Source organism: Prunus avium, chromosome 4, assembly GCF_965620075.1.
Source record: "Prunus avium chromosome 4, drPruAviu1.hap1.1, whole genome shotgun sequence".
Classification (NCBI taxonomy): domain Eukaryota; kingdom Viridiplantae; phylum Streptophyta; class Magnoliopsida; order Rosales; family Rosaceae; genus Prunus; species Prunus avium.
In genome coordinates, this window is record NC_142287.1 from 29,536,348 (window position 1) to 29,557,187 (window position 20,840).

At 36.6% G+C, this 20,840-nt stretch overlaps 3 protein-coding genes across 4 annotated transcripts; 2 read left to right on the forward strand and 1 right to left on the reverse strand.

Moving 5' to 3' along the window:
* Nucleotides 1-1,123: 1,123 nt before the first annotated feature.
* HUA1 (floral homeotic protein (HUA1)) lies at nucleotides 1,124-6,870 on the forward strand. 2 transcript variants are annotated; one of them, XM_021946700.2, is made up of 12 exons: nucleotides 1,124-1,531; nucleotides 2,299-2,537; nucleotides 4,355-4,414; nucleotides 4,511-4,588; nucleotides 4,684-4,746; nucleotides 4,839-5,048; nucleotides 5,190-5,227; nucleotides 5,318-5,364; nucleotides 5,444-5,574; nucleotides 5,787-5,840; nucleotides 6,109-6,255; nucleotides 6,508-6,870. In XM_021946700.2, exons 1-12 carry the CDS (start codon nucleotides 1,255-1,257, stop codon nucleotides 6,673-6,675), a joined length of 1,512 nt encoding a protein of 503 aa, XP_021802392.2. In that variant the 5' UTR covers nucleotides 1,124-1,254; the 3' UTR covers nucleotides 6,676-6,870. The 2 variants fall into 2 exon arrangements, with proteins under 2 accessions (XP_021802392.2, XP_021802393.2); XM_021946701.2 differs by having other exon boundaries at nucleotides 1,127-1,531; nucleotides 5,456-5,574.
* Nucleotides 6,871-8,206: 1,336 nt separating this feature from the next.
* Nucleotides 8,207-13,826, forward strand: ABCD2 (ABC transporter family protein). The gene is made up of 10 exons (XM_021946710.2): nucleotides 8,207-8,658; nucleotides 8,750-8,936; nucleotides 9,087-9,154; nucleotides 9,554-9,880; nucleotides 10,001-10,165; nucleotides 10,540-10,768; nucleotides 11,404-11,645; nucleotides 11,751-12,078; nucleotides 12,836-13,107; nucleotides 13,455-13,826. Exons 1-10 carry the CDS (start codon nucleotides 8,353-8,355, stop codon nucleotides 13,638-13,640), a joined length of 2,310 nt encoding a protein of 769 aa, XP_021802402.1. The 5' UTR covers nucleotides 8,207-8,352; the 3' UTR covers nucleotides 13,641-13,826.
* Nucleotides 13,827-14,710: 884 nt separating this feature from the next.
* Nucleotides 14,711-20,475, reverse strand: LOC110746477 (uncharacterized). The gene is made up of 22 exons (XM_021946708.2): nucleotides 20,108-20,475; nucleotides 19,655-19,850; nucleotides 19,082-19,161; nucleotides 18,841-18,927; nucleotides 18,660-18,710; nucleotides 18,452-18,569; nucleotides 18,280-18,336; nucleotides 18,102-18,166; nucleotides 17,854-17,937; nucleotides 17,712-17,762; nucleotides 17,565-17,627; nucleotides 17,424-17,470; nucleotides 17,213-17,282; nucleotides 17,066-17,128; nucleotides 16,877-16,966; nucleotides 16,757-16,795; nucleotides 16,415-16,642; nucleotides 16,234-16,319; nucleotides 15,961-16,009; nucleotides 15,748-15,828; nucleotides 15,529-15,622; nucleotides 14,711-15,267 (listed from the first exon to the last, which is right to left on the reverse strand). Exons 2-22 carry the CDS (start codon nucleotides 19,770-19,772, stop codon nucleotides 15,080-15,082), a joined length of 1,809 nt encoding a protein of 602 aa, XP_021802400.1. The 5' UTR covers nucleotides 19,773-19,850; nucleotides 20,108-20,475; the 3' UTR covers nucleotides 14,711-15,079.
* Between the last annotated feature and the right edge of the window lie 365 nt (nucleotides 20,476-20,840).

Consider the following 20,840-nt stretch of genomic DNA (forward strand, 5'->3'; position numbering starts at 1 on the left):
ATGAGTACTCCTGTAGCACCCATTTATCTCATGCAAGTATGGTATGATACAGTTGAAAAACGTAAGCCCTTGTATGGGTTGGACTTACGTTTTCTTGCTTTTCTTTGTTGAACTTTTTACGGTATGCCCTATATGTTTTCCCCTTTAGCTCAATAAATTAAGAACAATCGACGTCCCTAGGTAAATTAAGAACAATCGACGTCACAATTTAGGGGAAATTTAATGTCATTCTAAGAAGAAAATTAAAGAAACAAAATACTGCGATAATTCGTCACATATAAAACTAACTTAATTTATTTTTTTCATTTCAAAGCATTGCATGTGCTTCATATGTGAAATTTTTAAAAGAGTGTATCCATGCATATTACCACTTTAAAAAGAAAATATAACTCGTTAGTAGTGATGTAGACACAGAGACGCAATGAGCTGCATCTGTACTTTTTCTCACCAACAAATCTCTTTGAGAGGTTCTATTAAATATAGCTCGTTAGTAGTGATGTAGACACAAAGACGCAATGAGCTGCATCTGTACTTTTTCTCACCAACAAACCTCTCAAATGCATCTGTACTTTTTCTCACCAACAAATCTCTTTGAAAGGTTCTATTAAATATAGCTCGTTAGTAGTGATGTAGATACAAAGACGCAATGAGCTGCATCTGCACTTTTTCTCACCAACAAATCTCTTTGAGAGGTTCTATTAAATGACTCAAAGAGGCTTTACTATTTTATTTGTTTGTAATGTTTTTTTTTTTTTTTTTTTATAAATTAATTAGTATTATTTTAATTATAAGTGTATTTGATATTTTGTTGTTGTTGAGATTTTAGCCTTTTAAATATCACTCATTTTATGAAAAACTTATGGTACATTACTTCAATATACTTCAATCACACATGGTACATTACAACCATCTCCCACTCCACAACATCACACAAAAAGTGGCGGTGACACCTCCAAACGACCACAATGGCTCAATCTTTTCCTTGGTCTCACATCAACGATTACCAACTTAGACCTATTTCAATTCTCTACCATTTAAAAGAAAATTCCGAAGTGAAAAATTGTTCAAATAAAAGTACAAGAAGTAAAATTGTTCTGTTTGAAATAAAATTACCCACAACAGTCCACTCACCCCCAAAAATCCAACAGTGAAAAAAAAATCGAAATGGGACATGTGGAGAATCTGAATTTCACAGTTTCTAGGGCAGCTGCTGTATCTGCAAATAAATTTGGGATTTACATCTCATAACAATCAATGTCGAGCCATCTCTACGGCTACGGCACCGCACAATCAGCTGCTGCTGCTGCTGCTGCCGCCGCCACTGCCGGCCTATCCAGCCTCTACACCTCACGTGCCCTAACCGACCCAACCCTCCGGTACCTTTCCGGGTCGGACCCTTTCGCCTCCGCCACCAACCACCATAGCCGAAGTAGTTCTATGTATCTGGCGACATCGCATTTGATGTCCCAGTCTTCATGGCCAGCTCCCGATGTCGAGCCCGGCGTTCCCGGCGTCAAACGCCCCTCTGAAGGTTCCTCACCTTCTGCTCTCTATCACTCTACTTCCGCTTTCTGTTTGTTACTGGGGGCTCCAATTATTTTCACATTTTAACTCGAATTTTTGTTCTGATGTAATTGTTTATTGTTTGTTTGATAAGAAAGTGAGAATCTTGAGTATGATTATGATTATGATTAAAGTTCATTGCTTTAATACAAACGTTTACTGGAAGTTTCTAATCGCAGTATCATAGAGATCAAAGAGTGGGAATGCATGCACTTGCTGCCTTTGATGCATGCATACATTGCTAATTTAAGCTTATTTCTGTGTTAATCTTGTATGCAAGTGTATTTCTGATTCTATGTGTGCTTTTTAATTTGCTTATCAGCAAGTATGAATATGCTTTTTTGCTTTAATTAGTAATGTTTGAAACTGATTAGGATTTCAATCTTACTTTCATCAAGTCAGTTTACGCCAGATTTCACCTTAGAGAAGGAAAGTTGAAACTTTTTTTAATAATATCATGACAGATTTAGTTAATTAACTTTATCTACTATATGGTTCAGCTGGGTACTGTATTTGTTATATTTCTAATAAACTGCTTAATGTCCAGTAGTTTAGTGTTTTTGTATTGGCATTTAGGTCCATATATTTACAAAAATAGAAGCACAAGAAAATTTATATTTGTGTTTCTTATATATGTACGTTCTTACACAAAATTACTATTTAAGCTATACTTATATGGTAACCTATATGTTTCCTCTGGTTTTCTTGTATATATGTGTCTACTACGTACATTAGCACTCTACCATCAGAGTTTTATGGGTGCGTATAATACGATTGGGCAAGAAGCTTGGTATTCTGCGTTAGCCAAGCGCCCTAGATATGAGAGTGCAAGCAATTTGCCTATTTATCCACAGAGGCCAGGAGAGAAGGATTGTGCCCACTATATGCTCACAAGAACCTGTAAATTTGGAGAGCTCTGCAAGTTTGACCATCCTATTTGGGTTCCTGAGGGTGGAATTCCAGATTGGAAAGAGGTGACTGTTTAAAGTTATATTACATGCCTATAATGGTATTTTATCGTAATTTTACATACGAAATTATTATTTAGTATAATAACTTCTTAAATTCTGATATAAAATAAAGTCATTTAAATTTATCAGTGAATTGATCATATCCTATAAGCTATTTGTCATTGCTATGTTGTATGATTGTTCCTTGGATGTGCAGATACAATATTATAGTAAGACTTATTTGCTTATTTCTTATGTTTTTTAAAGCTTGGTAGTCTGCATTATAATACAACTTTTTCTTTAAAATTTTACTGTTTCATATATTCTTTAGTCTGCCTACCTGCTGAATCTTCTGTAGAGAATCTGGTTATGTGGGAAAGATAAAGCAGCAAGGCTGATTTGTTCTGAAGTCAGTTGTTGGGGAACTTATTATTTCTGACTTTCTCTTTCTTACTTCTTAATTTTTAATCTTATTATCATCTCATTAACCCGAGTTATCTATATTTGGACAGACTAACGACTGTTATTTAGTTCTCTCATGAACTGCTGAATAGGAAGAGGGGTATTAGGGTACAGATTGTCGGCTAATTACGTTGTCAATACACCTGTGAGTTGTATCTTTAGTCTTGGTCTGTCATGTTTGTGCATTGTGATAACTATGCCATTTTGAAGCTATGTTGAATACATTTCGTTAGATTGTGTATATCGTGAAGGAAGGTTTGTCAGGCAAAACTTTCACAGTTTGAAAAGTTGAAATTTTGTTGCAAGCATGTTTTTTAGCAGAGTTTTTGGTAGAATTATTTGATTAATGTTCACTGAATCATTTCTCAGTGAAGTGTTCTAGTTCTTGAATCTTGAAAACCTAGTAGAATGTAGCTAAGGGTAATTTCCCTTGGAAAATAAACTATAGCTAAGTGTAGTTTTGAGCTTTTGACTTGGTTGTTGGGTGTTTTTCTTTTTGAACCACAGGCTATATTTTTCCATGGTCTGAGATGTTTTTGCAAGTGTTATTTCAATGCTAGGGTTGCTCATGGAGTACCTCCATCATTATTGAAAGAGTTTCTTCAATACCCAAGTGCATGCTTTTATGCAAAAATCATTGGCTTACTGAGTTTTGAGATTCCTTTTGGAGGAGACCTTGTTGATGTTGTTGTGGACCTGACTTGAAGATAAAGATCAAGAGATTAGGTTGCTTGTAGCTGTAAACAAATGAAGGAGAATACTTGTACCTTGATATGTTTGAAAGATAGTTGGTTATTGGTGACTGTGAAGGCTGTAGGAATGTATTAAGAATTGTTTGGAAGGTGTGTGGGCAGTTTTCTAGTTGTTGACCATGATGATGGTGACATAACGTTTTCGAAGTCAAGTCAGTTAGTATGTCTGACATGTTGTAGACATGTACCTATACTTTGCTTAGAATCATGTAAAAAGGGTTTTCATCTGATTACTTTGCATTTTCCTGTTACTGAAAGAAGATGAAAATATTAATCTAGCTTATGATTTGAACCTGGCTTACACCTTGCCTTAAATTCCGTGTAATAGCGGTCCCATCTGATGATTACCTACTTGCTCAATAACATGAGTTTTGTGTGTGAAAAATGCTATAAATTTATGATTGCTTGATTCCATTTTTGTGGCAAGTTATTCTGCTGCTCTGCAGAGTATTTGCTCTTTTCTGCCTTTTGTATCATCTTCATCAGGAATCTATTAATTTTAGAAATTGAATTTGTTGATCACAGATTGCAGCTGTTTGTGTGCTATTGTCTATTTGCTTATTAATTGATAAACAGACAGAAGGTATATCGCTATAACATAACAGAAATTTATGATTGGTTCATTAGGTTCCACTTGTCGCTCCAAGTGAATCCCTTCCTGAGAGACCTGGAGAGCCAGATTGTCCAGTAAGTAGCAATTCAATATTTTTTTTCTTTATGCAGAAATGATACTTTTAAACACTTTAACTGGACATGGATTCTTTTTCCTCTTTAATGTTGCAGTACTTTATAAAGACTCAAAGATGCAAATTTGGTATGAGGTGCAAGTTCAATCATCCGAAGGAAAAACTGGCTGCTGTTGTAAGTGCAAATGATATGCAGATTTTCCAAGAGTTAACTGTCATCTGGACCTATTCCCTATTTTATTATGATATGATGTTCTACTCTGGTTTCAGGTTGCTTCAGAAAATGCTGATGTTTTTGCCTTACCTGAGAGGCCTTCTGAGCCCCCATGTGCTGTAAGATATATTTCCATTACTTTTTTGGTGTGCATTATCTATCTATCTATGATGTCGATTTGCTTATATTCCATTTCATAATTTTTAAACAGTTCTACTTGAAAACGGGGCAATGTAAGTTTGGTGCAACCTGCAAATTTCATCACCCAAAAGATATCCAGATACCATCAGCCGAGCAAGAGAATAAAATTGGAGAAACTGGGACAACTATTCAGCCGGAGGGAACTGGATTTGGTGTGAAGCTTCCTGTTTCATTCAGCCCTGCACTATTATATAACTCCAAGGAGCTTCCTGTAAGACCGGTAAGGATGAAGCAACACATGAGCATTTTATTATTCTATTTGCATTACGTCCAGATTTTTAGTTAATTCTTTCTTCTTTTGATTTAACAGCTTTTTGATGTCGTAAAGTTCTGATGATCATGTATCTTTTGCTTCTAACAGGGTGAACCCGATTGTCCATTCTACCTGAAAACTGGAAGGTCAGCATATGTATAGTTTTGTTGATTTATACTGTGATAAAAGTAAAAGATGACTGAGAATTCTTAAATGGCTTTTGTTTTCTAAATCAGTTGCAAGTATGGGGCCACTTGCCGCTACAATCATCCTGATAGATATGGTATATTTAAGATTCTGATGTTCAAGATTCCAGTGTTCAGTGTCATTTATCAAATAGTTTTTCAAATTTCATTGCTTAGATTTTTGTGCAGCAATCAATCCACCAGTTGGTGCAATCAGCCATCCCATTGTAGCCCCTCCGGCAGCAGGTCTGAACATAGGAGTTATTAATCCAGCTGCCTCCATTTATCAAACTTTGGCTCAGCCAACGGTAAATAGTATCTTATCTTTTGTCTTACTCTTTTTCTTTTCTACCATGTTGAACTGTTAGCTAATTCAACTCTCTCTCTCTCTCTCATGCACGCCCACACACACAAAAACACATGCCGACGCACTGGGTGGGCCATGATACGTAGTTGTAAAACTTCATCTTGGTATTGTTTACTTAAAACTTGACTCATGTTATTTTTTTGCATGTTGCAGGTGGGAGGGGGCCAAACTGTGTATCCTCAACGCTTTGGACAGATTGAATGCGATGTTAGCATTCTTCTTCATCCTCTTCATTATTTAAATGAATGTGATTTTAAATGCATATGGTTTTTGAGACGCCTATGGATAGATCCTAAGAGAAAAATATTGAATTTGAGTGTTAATATCTTAAAAAGTATGTAGTACCTTCTAATTCTCATAATATTAATTCTTCCAGGAACTGTTACTGGAATATTATACCTTCTCATTTTTCTGAATCATTGGAACCTTGACCACAGCTCTCATGTTTATGCGTTGTGATTTTTTCGTGTTGTAGTACTATATGAAGACGGGGGAATGTAGGTTTGGCGAACAATGCAAATACCATCACCCAATTGATAGGTCAGCAGTGGCCCTGTCAACAACAAAACCAGTTCAACAACAAAATGTTAAGCTAACTCTTGCTGGACTACCTAGGAGAGAGGTATGAATCCTTCTCTATAGAATGATGGAGTTATTCTTTGTTGGGATTATACTGTTGGAGCAATAGGGATTGAAAAAAATAGCAATGGTAAAACATATAACTATCCTTTTTTCCATTGACAAGTGATTGAATTTTCTGATGCATTTAACCCATATCCTATCTTTTCCATTGAAAACTTTAGTCTATCTAGGCGTTATGTATTACCTTAAAACTGGCATGTAAGAGTATTAATAAGGTTGGAACTTTTTACAGGGTGTTGCTATCTGTGTGTATTACCTGAAAACTGGCACATGCAAGTATGGTGCAACCTGCAAATTTGACCACCCACCTCCTGGCGAGGTTATGGGCATGGCAGCATCACAAGGAACAGCCGGAGGGGAAGCAAAACCAGACGAGTTCACACAGGAACAGCAGCAGTGAGGTCTCTCGCATGAATAACTTTGGGAGTAATTTTGTTGATCTCTGTTGCCATGCCCTGTTTCACACTATTCTTCTCGAGCCATTGTTGGCACAGTACTTGTATGAGTTGTCTAATTAGCTATTCTTTGTGTTCTGTTTTGCTTGTATGGTGCAAGTCTTTACCGATTGAATAACCGAAGCGTTTTTCGTTCTTCAGTAATTTTAGCCTGTCTCTGCAATACCGTCTGAGTTTCTAAATGATAAGTTTCTACGCTCTGGTGAAGTTTGTTCAGGAAGTTCCGGAGCTTTCCACTTGCAAATATGACTTCAGTAATAAAAGAAGTAAATATTTATGCAATCGAAAGCGTTTACAGCAAATTTGCAAATATGTTCATTAGTTGCAATTCCCCTTTGAGCCCCCACTCTAGTCTCGGTCTTGTCATGAAGAAATTGTGGGAGCATGAATTAATTAAGTATCTCTCCTCCAGTGACTTAATAATCAATGAATGAATCTTAAACAAGGCTTGCAAAACTTCCTCATTCTCCTCCCTCTGCAGACTACTGCATCTTCACCATTGTCTCAACTGCCGATCGATCTTCCCTCCAACGATCTGCCTTGGCTTCCAAGTTGAATTGATCCCTGCAATAACAGCATTAGGCTCAACTTCAGACCACAAAAAAGCTGGCTCTTATGAAAGCTCTAAATAGGTACCTTCAAATCTGTGATGTTTTCTTTTCATCTCATCCAATGTGCGATGGTTGTCAATGTCCTTTTTGTTTTTCAAGGGTTGTTTGTTGGTGTCCTTTTGTTTTTCAAGGAACAAATTAATGCAATAATAAAAAGAATAGGGAGCTTTCATTGAGGGACACCCTTGTGGGGCCCCACTCCACATTATATTCCACTAATCCAAACCATCTATTTTTTAGATAGTCATTCAAAGATCATCTCTACAAAAAATCACTTGAATCCGATATCATTTGACCACTCAATTGGATTCTTGAAATTTTAGTATTTTCTTAAAGCGCTGTGTTCATTGATTTTGTAGGACACAATTGGATGTCGAATTGGTTTTCGATTTGTCTAATTTTTTTTGCAAGGATGATCTATGAATATAGACTTAAAAAATAGATTGTTTGGATCGTTGAAAAAAAAAATCGTAAGATACCCTAAAGGGTGTCCCTTAAATAATTATTTAAGGGATCCCTCAATAAAAGGGGACTGATAAAAAGAATACACTCATTTTGTTTTTTTTATAGAAATTCAAGATTCTAAATTACGCTAAATTACAAGGTAAGAAATTCGAACTCGGGTGCAACGTGACAGGTGGATTGCCTGACTAACTCGTCTGCAGCTATGTACTATAATTAAAAGTTCCTTCATTTTAAAGAGGGAAGGAGAAAGATGAAAACTTTTAGCCAATTTAGTATTTATAAAATGAATTGTGGATTTTTAATGGATAAAAAGAAAAGAAAAAGAAGAAATTGGGAGGGGAGGGAGGGTGGCGTGGCATAATTGGGGTCATTCGTAGGATAAAAACTTTCCGAGATGATAATTCACTAGACTTGCTTATTATTTAGAAGAGAAAAGAAACTGTTTGGATGGAAGGAAAATAGGCAGGAAAAAATGACAACCAGAAAATAAAGGAAAAGAAGAAAGATAGTTAGTTAGAACTTAAGAGAAGGCAAAAAGAAGGAAAAATGATAATACAGGCGCAATCACAGTGTATCTCACTCTGCTCCTCAGCCTTTAACTTCAACCATCGCCATTCCCAGCATTTTAGAGTTGGAGTTAAAGCACATGCTAGTCTCCCCTTCTTGTCCAGATTTCCATCAGTGGCCACCATGTCCACTAGAAGCAGCAGCAGCCAGTGGAGGAGGAGGAGGAGGAGAAAGAGGAGCGACGACGTCGTATCACCTTCTTCTTCTTCTTCGAGATCTTTATGGCGTTGTGCAGCTGCCTCGGCCTCACCACCACCACCACCAGCGCCCCCAACTGCAGATAAGGTCCGTTGCTTCTTTGTTTCTCTGTCTCTGCTTGCTCTCTTCGCTTTGATTCTTCTTCTTCCTCACTTCCAAGTGGTTCACTTTACACCAGAGAGAGGTGCCTGAATTACAGACGCTGATCCGAAGATTCTGGAAAGTGGCAGCTCCCTACTGGTCATCGGACGACAAGGAACAAGCGAGGATGCAGCTGGGCGCAGTCTTCGCTCTCACTCTCGCCACCACTGGCATCAGTGTCGGCTTCAATTTCCTGGGCCGCGACTTCTATAACGCCCTTGCCAGTCTCTCTCTCTCTCTCTCTCTCTCTCTCTCTCCCCACCATCTTTCCCTTTTGTGCTCATTTTGTTAATCTTATAGGTACTGGTAATAAGTTTATTTACTGAATTTTGTTCTTTTTTGCTTGAAAATTGGATGGTGATGATGATATAAAGACAAGGACCAAGAGCAATTCACAAAGCAGCTACTTTACTACTTGGGTGCCTTTGCTGGTGGAATTCCGGTGAGCACCAATTGCTGCACTTTCACTTAGGTATCCATCCCTCTGCTTTTTTGTTTCCTTACTCTTCATCCTTCTTTAATCACCACAAACAAACAAGCCTGAAATTAGCACAACCCACCGAGTAAAATAAAAAAGGTAGTTATCATAAGCTTCTGTCAGTAAATTACACAGCAACCCACAGTGGAAAAAAAAAACATATATACAAGCTACTATATGCATTGTAGTTTTTTGTTTTTGTTTTGGGTATTCTGTCCATAACTTTCCACTTTGCATTTTAACCACAACCACTGGGTTCGTATTCGTACTATTATTGTTGATTTGTTTGCTTATGCAGTTCCATTGAAACAATGACCTGGTTTACTGACATATTTGTTTCATATGTTGAAAACTGTTGTGCAGATTTTTGTGTTGCGAGATTATGCAAGAGAAACTCTTTCTTTGAGGTGGAGATCTTGGATGACAAAATATTACATGGACCGCTACCTAAGCAACCAAACCTTTTACAGAATTCAATCCCAATCAATTATTGATAATCCTGATCAGCGCATTGTTGATGATCTAAGTTCTTTCACGGGAACTGCCCTATCCTTCTCCTTAACACTTTTCAATGCTGTGATAGATCTCATATCATTCAGTAACATCTTATTTGGTATCTACCCTCCACTGTTTGTTGTCCTTCTTGTGTATTCGATTGGTGGAACAGCTATTAGTGTCTATCTTGGAAGGGTAATATTTGTAACTCTGTTTAACAAAGAACCATTTCCCATGTTATATACGGTTGATATAGTTGGCAATAATACAGGATACCAACTCGATTTAATGGAAACTCTGTATTTGTGTTTTCAGGGTTTGGTTTCTTTAAACTTCTTACAAGAGAAAAAGGAGGCTGATTTTCGTTATGGACTTGTGCGCGTGCGAGAAAATGCTGAATCCATTGCTTTCTATAGTGGTGAAGAAAATGAAATGCAACTTTTGCTGCAACGCTTCAAAAGTGCTTTTGAAAATCTGAGTGTATGAATGACTTTAGTTTTCTTCTGTTTTCATTTACTTGAGTTTTCTCTCCATGTAGTCATTAGCCTTTACATTGAGGACTCCCTTTTCTCTCACTCATTGAATTTAGTTAATACAATATTGTTTCTGTGTGCATTTACTATAAATATGCCGAAGAATCATACTTAGGACTTCCCCCTTCTATAGATCTACTGAGAGAAGATGAGCATTTTTTTTTCCTTTCTTTCCTTGCATGATTGAATTTAAAGTACACAGATGCCCACGAGTTTTGTTTGCAGTTGATAGTTTTACTGATTTACAATTACTGGACATGTAGATTTTTATGTCATGTGGTTCCATATGATTATGTTTTAATTCCTATTCCTAACTTGCAGAAATTGTTGATATCTTCAAGAAATCTCGAGTTTTTCACCAATGGATACCGCTATCTTATTCAGATTCTTCCCGTTGCTGTTGTTGCTCCTATGTTTTTCTCAGGAAAAATTGAGTTTGGTGTCATTAATCAGTCAGTATCTGCTTTCAATCATATTCTTGGAGACTTCTCCCTTATTGTGTACCAATTTCAGGCTATCAGCGCATTTTCAGCTGTAATTGATCGACTTGGTACTGCCTTTCCATCCTTATCACTCTATTTACTATAACTAGGATCTGTTGCGTATGTCTTCTCTGACCAGATAACTTTATAAGAAAGCTGGCTAATTTGGTTGATGCTATATGGGGTCTTGAAAAATTGAATGAATATGGGTAGTCTTCAAGAAAGAAATTGACATAAGATAACCCTTTTTCTTTTTCTATCCATATTCATTTTCCTTCCTAGATTCATTCAGATGATTACAGACATTGTTTGTGCACACAGTTTTAACTGTTTCTATATTTTCAGGTGATATGTAAACTTCTTCAATAATATTTGGTGACTAGGGATGTAAAACTACTAGAATGTGACCGAATTTTTTTTACTATCTCACAACTTGAATTTTCTACCTTTCACCATATCTTTTATGTTGCATTTAACAGTAGAAGCCTGCTATACTCTTCAAGTTAATTAGATTTATTCCATCATTTACAGATTCATTATACTTTGTATTTTGTTATTCTGCCTAATTCTATTAACTCCGTCCCTAAATTTACTCATGATCTGAAATATTGTAATGTTTTCTTTATGGGTTCCACACAAGATCTTTTATAGCATTTATTCCACTTTGCACACTTGTTTACCTCGTGATATCCAACACATGCAGGTGAATTTGATGATGTGTTGGATACCAGCAACTTTGAACGCCGTTCTGATCCCTTAGAAGGGATACATCTTATATATTGTAACGTTGAAAGTTTAGCTGAACTGGATTCAAATGGATCCATTCCCATAAACAACAAGCAACAAAAGTTAGTGGATATAGAGAATTTGACTGTGCAGACACCAAGTAGTACTACATTGGTTAGGGACTTATCATTGCTAATCAACAACAATGAGCACTTATTGGTTAGTAATTCCATTGTGATATTGAATTTATCATGAGTTTACTAGATAAATCTTTTGACCCAGTAAATGCTGAAGAACTTTTCTGGTATATGATCACTTTAATAGGTAACAGGACCAAGTGGGAGTGGTAAGACTTCTTTGTTAAGAGCTATGTCTGGTCTTTGGAGTACTGGAAAAGGAGAGATCAAATTCTATGTGAAAGATGGCGAAGAAGATCATCAACCGTCCATTTCCTCTGGTGTAGCTCCCCTTAAGGTAGATACTGCTAATGATAAATATGGGGAACTTGGAAGGCCCTCAAGTAGGAATTATAAAGGCATATTTTTCCTTCCTCAAAGACCATATATGGTATTGGGAACACTTCGCCAACAATTGCTCTATCCTACATGGGCTGATGATGCGGTTTCAACATCGGAGAGTACTAAACCAACTGGTATGTACTTCAAATCTTTTTGGCACATTTTTAAAAGCATTTATGACTTAGATTTTTGGGAGCATTTTTCTCCTAATTTTATTTATAGAGCATGTTTTTGTTGTTAGGATTTTGGAAATCCTTTTTAAACAACTCCCCTAAAAAAGGAAAAATAAAGAAAATAGGGGGAAACAATTTTCATTTACAGGAAAAGTCGTTTACCCTTGTATACCTATGTGTAACAACTGGAATGCCAAACTTTCGTAATTTTCCTGTGCATGTGAAATTGACTGAGTTGTTTAAGAAAATAACAAACAGATTCCAAAAGAGTATCCACTCTGTGGAAACAAGGTTTTTGCTGAAGATCAAGGATATGTGTCCTCAATCAGATTAATTTTATGGTACTTCTGCATGTTGTCTCTTGTGAACGGACTAGCTTCAACACTAGTCTACTCTATCAAGGGGTGTACTTTTGCACTCCTATATATATTTTTTAAGAGAATAGGACACCTACTCTAATTGTCTGCAAGTTGAAGATTTAGCTATAATCTTCAGGGCATAAGACTTAATATTTCATTCAAGAAATCCCGTTTTATCTGGATGGGATAGTAAGTACCACATAATTGATAATGCTCAAATAATCTTGGAGGTTTTATCGCGTCTGCATTCTTGTATATCATTCTCTATTTGTAGATTTACATTTTGATCTCAATATATCATGGTGTGTGTACTGAGAAGTTATAATCAGCTGTGACAATTGATTTTGTAATTCTTGCAGGTTCACTTCCTTTCTTGATGCAGGCACCAAACTTAGAAAATACGAGTGAAAAGCCTAGTAAGCCCACAACAGAGGACCTGATACAGGCTTTGGAGGATGTCCGACTTGGTTATATATTAGCCCGATTCAGTAGTTTGGATACTTCATATGAATGGTCTAGTGTTCTCTCCCTTGGAGAGCAGCAACGCCTTGCTTTTGCACGTCTACTGCTTTCAAAACCAAAATTGGTTCTGCTGGATGAATCAACCAGTGCTTTAGATGAAGCAAATGAGGTATTCATTTACTAGAAATTATCCTGTCTTTTGAATTGATGATGCAAGTTTTATAACTAATCTTGGGTAAGCTTCAGCTAAAGGAGTTCACATATTCTACGCTACCATTCTCTTTCCTAAGACTTTCAAGAGTATCTTCAGGAATTGTCCCTAACACACTGGACACCTTCATAGTAAACCTTATTACCTACATGCTACATTTTGTCTGTTTTTGCGCTATGCATACGAAACACCAGAAATGAATAATCTAGTCTTTACAAAGTATTGTTTTATTCAACTCATTCAATATCCTGTTCGTATAATTCAAAGTTGTAGTGAGGTTCTCCTGGGTGTGCTTCTGTTGGCAGGCTCATTTATATCAGCAGATTGAGAAAGCAGGCATAACATACATTAGCGTTGGCCACCGGCGTACTCTGTATGACTTCCACAAGAAGAACTTGCATATATCCACAGTCGATCCAAGCAGTGCCAATCGCAATTGGCAGATTAAATCCATCAATAAAGACACCTCATACAATTTATCAAATCTATAATTGTAGCTGCCTTTACATGGCAAGATTTTCTGCCGGTTTTACATTAGGTCACTAGTTAAGTCTTTTCTTTCAGAAAATGCAGAAGATATTTACATTCTTTTTTTATACGTCAACACGTCATGTAGTATCCCACTTATATTTTCTACGCCTGAGGCTTTCATGTACTTGGGGTGCATTTGGTAACAATCTTATTTTATTTGGATTAAACAGGAAAGGGAATTTGAGGAGTGAGAAAGAAAATAGATGTAAGGAAAAGAAAAGGGTGGAAGAATATAAATCAAGCACTAATAACTAAGTAAAACATTTTTTAAAGATAAATCTTAGCTTTAATGATTATGTTCTTTCTTGCTCCTCACATATCCTTGAAAAATAAAAATAAAGAAAAAACGTTATGAGTCGTTACATATTCATGCAACGAAGATCAAAATTGTTTCTTCAGGACAAGAACGCATATTGGAGAAATTGCTCTGTCTGAAACTGGGCTGAGATCTGAGTCCCCAACCTTCTTCCCGTGTCATTAGCTGCAGTTCTTAGATCCTGCTCGTCCAGAAACCGCAGAAAGGTTTTGTTCTAAGTACTGCATTCAAAGAGTAATAGGAACCAAAACGGCCAAAACTTTTTAAATCATAAATCTTCGAAGAAGTTTGGATTGGATGGCACATTGTCTGTTTGACGTAGAATTCGCTATCTTATGGGTGCCTTTGAGATGTGTTCTTAGCTTCATGGTAGATGCGGCCAGCATTTAGCAATGCACAAATTTTCACTGCTTTAGAAATTGGAAGAGTGACAAAATCTCTCTTCTTTTTGTCAAAATTGGCAAGTAGATCCGAATAATCTGTAAGGAGAGATCACAATCCTTCACAGTAGCTTGTGAGACAGAAGCAACTCAAGAGCATGGTGGATTAAGAGCATGATTATATTGATTATTGCATTTATGCAAACAGAAAAGATAAATTGTCATACACTAGCACCAATTAGTGATCTCTCCCCTAAAGATTATTTCCCAAACAAAAATCCCTCCACTTCGAAATGTCTATTTGATCTAAAATAAAACGAAATAAAAGTTACAATTTCTAAGGGACACAGGTCTCTTTAATACTTATTTAGAGAAGGAAACATTCAAACATGTTAGTTCTTTAAAACATATATTGAAATGTTGCCTAAATGTTCCTCTTTTCCAAGGCCAACAGTCAAAAAGTCCTCATACTAAAAAAAAAACAAAACAAAACAAAGAGTTCAATGGAGCAACATCACACTTCAAGCCAAATCTTCTCGGAATTACCAGCTGTGTCGTTCAAAATTCAAAATCCAGCTTAATCCTGAAGACGAGTCCTCTAGAGCTACACCATCTATCCATGCTCAGCGTCTGTACAGAAAACCGTCAGCTACCAAAAGCACTTCCGGAGAAACAATACCACGAGGCCATCACCAACTTTCTCTTACAAGTGGACGCCATTACCATTGCTATACACACCATTTAGCAAGCCATTGGACGTCTTAAAAGCATGTCCATTTTGGTGGGTTTTCACCATTACGTGTCCATTACTCATCCCATTTGTAACTGGCTTTACTACATGCCCATTGTTTTGAAGAATTGTATTTGAATGCCTGCATGCTGCTATTAGTCCTGTAACAGAAGACATTATTCGCGTTAGCCAAACTAGACACAACTTCATTAAGTAAAAGCCATTTTGAGTTATTTACATAACAGAGTAACCAACAGTTGATGCAAGGGTTTTCTCATCGTTGCAAGTCACATAACAGAGTAACCAACAGTTGATGCAAGAGTTTTCTCATCGTTGCAAGTCTTCCCCATAGCTTAATTGTTTCAGTATGTAACATTCAAAGAGAGATTCCAAAGCAGGGGAAAAAGGAAAAAGAAAAATACCCAAAAACAGAGCAGAAGGCTTCCCTGGCCTTGACTTAAATTCAGGATGAAACTGAACCCCAACGAAGTATGGATGGGAAGGCAGCTCAACAATCTGCAGGTAATAACTAATTAAAGTTCACAGTTGCTAAAAATAGAATAAACTATCAAGCTGAATTATGGAGGACTCTCGTAATTCAGGCACTTGGGTTCATATACAGCATGTCAACATATGCTTACCTCCATGCGCTGACCAGTTTCATCTCTGCCAACAAATGATAAACCCGCATTTTCAAGTTGTGATATCATATCAGGATTGACCTACATAGCACAAACAAAGCCTTCTTAACTAAAGAGAAGACAATTCAAGACAGTTCCTCTTCTATATCATATAGCCTGTCTGTTATGTAGAAGGCATGTTGATTACATGTAGTAGAGCATGAACAAACTTACCTCATATCTATGTCTATGTCGTTCATCAACAAACGCCACATTCCCATACCTAAGCATAAACCCAAACCATGTTGGTATATTAGCATAACTGAAGAATGTATAATGAGGATTCAACAAAATACAATATTAGTAATCTAGTTTCTAATAGCATAAGAATTGCTGCTAACCATTCCAGTACTTATTGGAGGAGTCATGAAGTTTATGAAGACACGTACATATGCATATATATATATATATAAAAGATATAAGGTTAAACAGTTTTGAAGTCCTCACAGTTTTGCTGATTTGCAGTCAGCAACATTGAAGTAAGTCCTCCTTGATCCCAGACGCATAGTTCCTCCCATATGAGTTTTTGAGCCCTTATTGTTGAAAAGAAACTAGCTTTAGAATTTTTTTTAAACAAATCGAGTATTAAAGGTTATATCACTTTATCAACTACTGTGGGATCACATACCTCTGGCATAAATATGACACAAGGGCTTGTAGTTTCAGGATCAAACTCTGTGCTGTTAGCATCAACCATACCAAGAACAGATTGTGCAAACTCGATGACAGCAATTTGCATTCCCAGGCATATGCCAAGGAATGGAACTTTGTTTTCTCGAGCATACTTTGCTGCAAGAATTTTCCCTTGCACTCCTCTATCGCCAAATCCTCCTGGAACTAGAACACCATCAGCACCCTGAAATGAAGGATGTTTAGAGGATCAATGAAGGAAAAGCACTCTGAATATACAACCAACAAAATATTAACAAAAAGGAACATTTAACGCAATCAATTATAAAAGCAGGATCACCTTCAAAAGATCCCATGCAGCCTTATAAACCTCAGGGGCCTGCAAGCATAAATTAGTAAATTAAATAACAAATAAACTAAATGAATTTTGGCAATATGGTAAGTTAAAATCAGTGCAAACCTCTTTAGCAGTAACATCTTCAAGGTCACCCGCTGCAACCCAATCTACAACAAGTTTCCGGCGGCATGCAACAGAAGCATGCAGAAGAGCCTGGCACATGAAGCTAGACATCATAATCCGATCTCACAAATTTTAGACCTTACAACCCATGTTATAAGGTGTCAAAAATATGTTTACAAAACAATTTACCTTTAAAACAGAGAGGTAAGCATCTGAAAGACCTGTGTATTTTCCAACCATTGCAATTCTCACCTGTAATGCACAAGACAGTTAAGAGCAAGATACTGGCATTACACAGATAAAAGAAATAACCAAGTCTTGATCTTGAAAGCCCACTGGATCATGTAAAGTCGCAGAAATTTCTGTCCTGGCAGTCCATTCCTTCAAATTTGGCTTTCTAGCAACACTGTTAAATAAAGGAAAGGTTAAAGGCAAGCTTGCAGCAGCACATGAATGTTGCTGGTAGACCATAGAAAGGAGAGCATCCATGCAGCAGAGGAAAGAAAGAGATTATACAGCAAACAAAGAATGAGTTTGTAAGACAAACCCTAGTAGGTTGAATCCTTTCAAGATTGCTTCATGTGCTTTCTGATCCTATTTTTGACAACAGATGAACAAAAGTTCAAAAAATGGATTCTTGCTGTAAATAAGTATAAATAAATTTAATTTTCAGACACACTATACTTACTCTTAAAAGCAAAGGGACGTGCCAAATGTTTGGAACATCATAAAGAGTGACAATGTTTTCGGCCTGTAAAAGGTAGTTTGCTGATTAGTAAATAATAGTTAAGGTCAAATGAGGAACATTAGCATTCATGTTATATTGTTATAGTACCGGCACGTGGCAAAATTGAGCAAGTTTTGCCTTGACATTCTCCTCAAGTGGCTGTCAAAGACAAATAGAAAGAAGAAACTTGAGACTCTGCACCAACATACAACTAAAAAATATATTTGGAGAGAAAGGCAGAAGACAAGACCTTTGTACTCCTACAAGCTAGAATATTGGGTGTCAAACCATGTCCTCTGAGTTCCCTGACACTATGCTGTGTAGGCTTTGTTTTCTACAAATTGAATATTTAAATAAAAATTTAATTAGAGCAGGTATATGACTGAAAATTAGTCCAAAATGTGCATAGACTATGCTTTGGCACGCTCCATATTAATGGAACCATTAGCCTGCACAGTGCATATAAAATATAGCATTAATCAACACTATTTGGAGCACCTGTTCACCAACAACATTGATAACTGGCACAAGGCTGACATGAATCAAGCAGAAATTTTCAGGGCCTATCACAAGAAGCAAATTATTAAGGAAAACCAGTTTAATCAAAGACATAGAAAATTTAGTTTAAACGAATATGTAAAATAAAGTGCCATGTTCATTGAGCTCGTGACCTTACCTATACGATATGAAAACTGGCCAAGGGCCTCAACATAAAGCATTGATTCAATATCCCCTGCAATATGGGAAACAAGAGTTTATTTTAAAACATTTGATAGGATTTTATTTTGAGCTATTAAGTAACAGGAAAATATCGCGTCCTAAACAAACAAAATAAAATTTTCATGTACCTATAGTTCCACCTAATTCAATGACACAAACATCAGCTGGACCTTCTTTTCCATCAACAGGTACCATTGCCACACGCTCTATCCATTCTTGGACAGCATCCGTAACGTGTGGAATGATCTAGTGAGGGGGAGAAATAAAAGTCAGGTACCAACATAAATTTTGCAAATCTTGGAAAGGTACCAAAAAAATAAGAATGTTGAAATCTACCTGGACAGTCTGTCCAAGATAATCTCCCCTTCGCTCTTTGTCAATAACATGCTGTTAAAACAACCAAGAGAAGAATTAAAAATGAAGCAAGTGGTTTGACATACATAGCTCACATGATTTCTTCAGTTATATCCAAACGTTAAACATGGCTCCACAAACCGAAAGGAGGAAGTCAAGTAACCTGATAAATTTTTCCAGTTGTGATATTGTTGTCGCAGGTCAAAGTGAGATCTAGAAACCGCTCATAGTTTCCAAGGTCAAGGTCCACCTTCAAAAACCAAAAAAGCGAGTCATAACCACTCTCTGTCACCACTAAAATTAGAGCATCAGCCACATCTAAAGATAACAATAGAAAGCACCAAAAACCCACAAAAGTTAAAACAACAGCATGCAATATTGGATCTGTTTATTAGGCAATTTACCTCGCCACCATCATCTAAGACAAACACCTCCCCATGCTCAAAAGGAGACATTGTCCCTGCATCTGTGTTCAAGTAGGGATCTGCATACACAGATACAATTCAGCATTAGTAAGTACGATATAAACTATTGATGTGTGAAGAAGCATTAAAACTTATATTTCCTTGTAAAAATAAAAATATTATCAAGTGGTATAAGGACATGTGGTAAAATATCAATAAGTCAGATACATCACAAGCAAGAAATATCCTAATATCCAAGCTCTATCTCTAACACCTGAACAAAGGCTGAGGCCAAGGTGAAGTGAAGTGTTTTATGATTGACTAAGATACCTTCTCTATTTAGAGAAATTTACATCCAATATACAACACAACTATATTTAAAAAAAAACTAAGCTAGTGGAAGAACAAATTGCAAATTGTACTGTGAGAAAGTTAGAATTTATTAAAATGACATCAGTCCAAGTACAACGAAAAAGAAACGTTGCAATTTTGTTTCGTATACTCATCAAAAGGTATTAGGATTTGCATATTTAAACCAAAACCAGCTGAGGAAACTCGTAAAGAGAAAGGTACCAATTTTGATAGATGTAACACGAAGGCCACATGCTTGAAGGAGCAATCCGATACTACTAGCTGTGACCCCTTTGCCGAGTCCACTGACAACACCACCCGTCACCAATACGTACTTCATTTTGTCTACTTTCGTTATAAAAAGGTTATCTTTTCCGCAAAAAAAGAACCGTCCTCTGCTGACTGCTGCTATCAAAATCTGAGAAAACCCAACATCACTAAGACTGAGACAAACCAAAGCAGAATAGATGTGATAGCAGGAAGAAGTAGCGCCTAGCACTAATTATAGGCTTACAGCTAGTAAGACCCAGTTGGTGTTTTGGTCTGATAAAACCAAAGATAATATAAATAAAAATGCAACAAAGCATCAATGCCCAATGAGAGGCTAATCTGCATATATATTATGGGTACATACTGGATAGATAAAGAGGGATGAAGATAAGAGAAAAATCAAACCTTGTTAACAATGGCGGTGTTTACAAAGGTCTCTGTCTCCCGCTATGCTTTGCTCTCTGGGATTTGATGTGGGTTCACAAACACCACATAAATACTTAACTGGGTATCGTCAAAAGGCTACACAGAATATGAAAGCAAAGTAAAGGCCAAACTGCAAAAGCAATGCAACTTTTTCCCTTTTTTTTCTTCTTTTTCTCTTTTTCCTTCGGAAATAATGGAAACAAACGAGAGATTGGTATCGTTATCGTTAATATAAACGCAAAAGAGGAGGACTTTGGAATACAAGATAGACCCAAAAGCCTCTCCTTTGTTCTTGTTTCAACCAGGCGGCGGGTGGCGGAACCCAAGCGCTTATAAGAAGCAAATAAAAGAAAGACCTTGGCTTTTTAACTTTGGAAAAAAACCCAACTCACTCACACCCTTACTAAGATTTTTCTTTTTCTTTTTCTTTTTCTTTTTTCTTTTTTCTAGCAGTTAAAACTGTTTAGGGTTTTCCAAGAGGACCCCCCCCTTTAATTGGTGATTACCATAAAGATTTTGAGCTTTGAGAATCAAATCAAGATATTTAAGATATTAAAATAATAATAAAAAAAGCCAAAAGAAAGATATCACATATTTTTCTTGTTTTTTTTAATACCATTTTAGCCATTTATAAAAGAAAAATATCTAGCAGTTAAAACTTGTTAGGGTTTTCCAACAGGACCCTTTAATTGGTGTTTACTATAAAGATTTT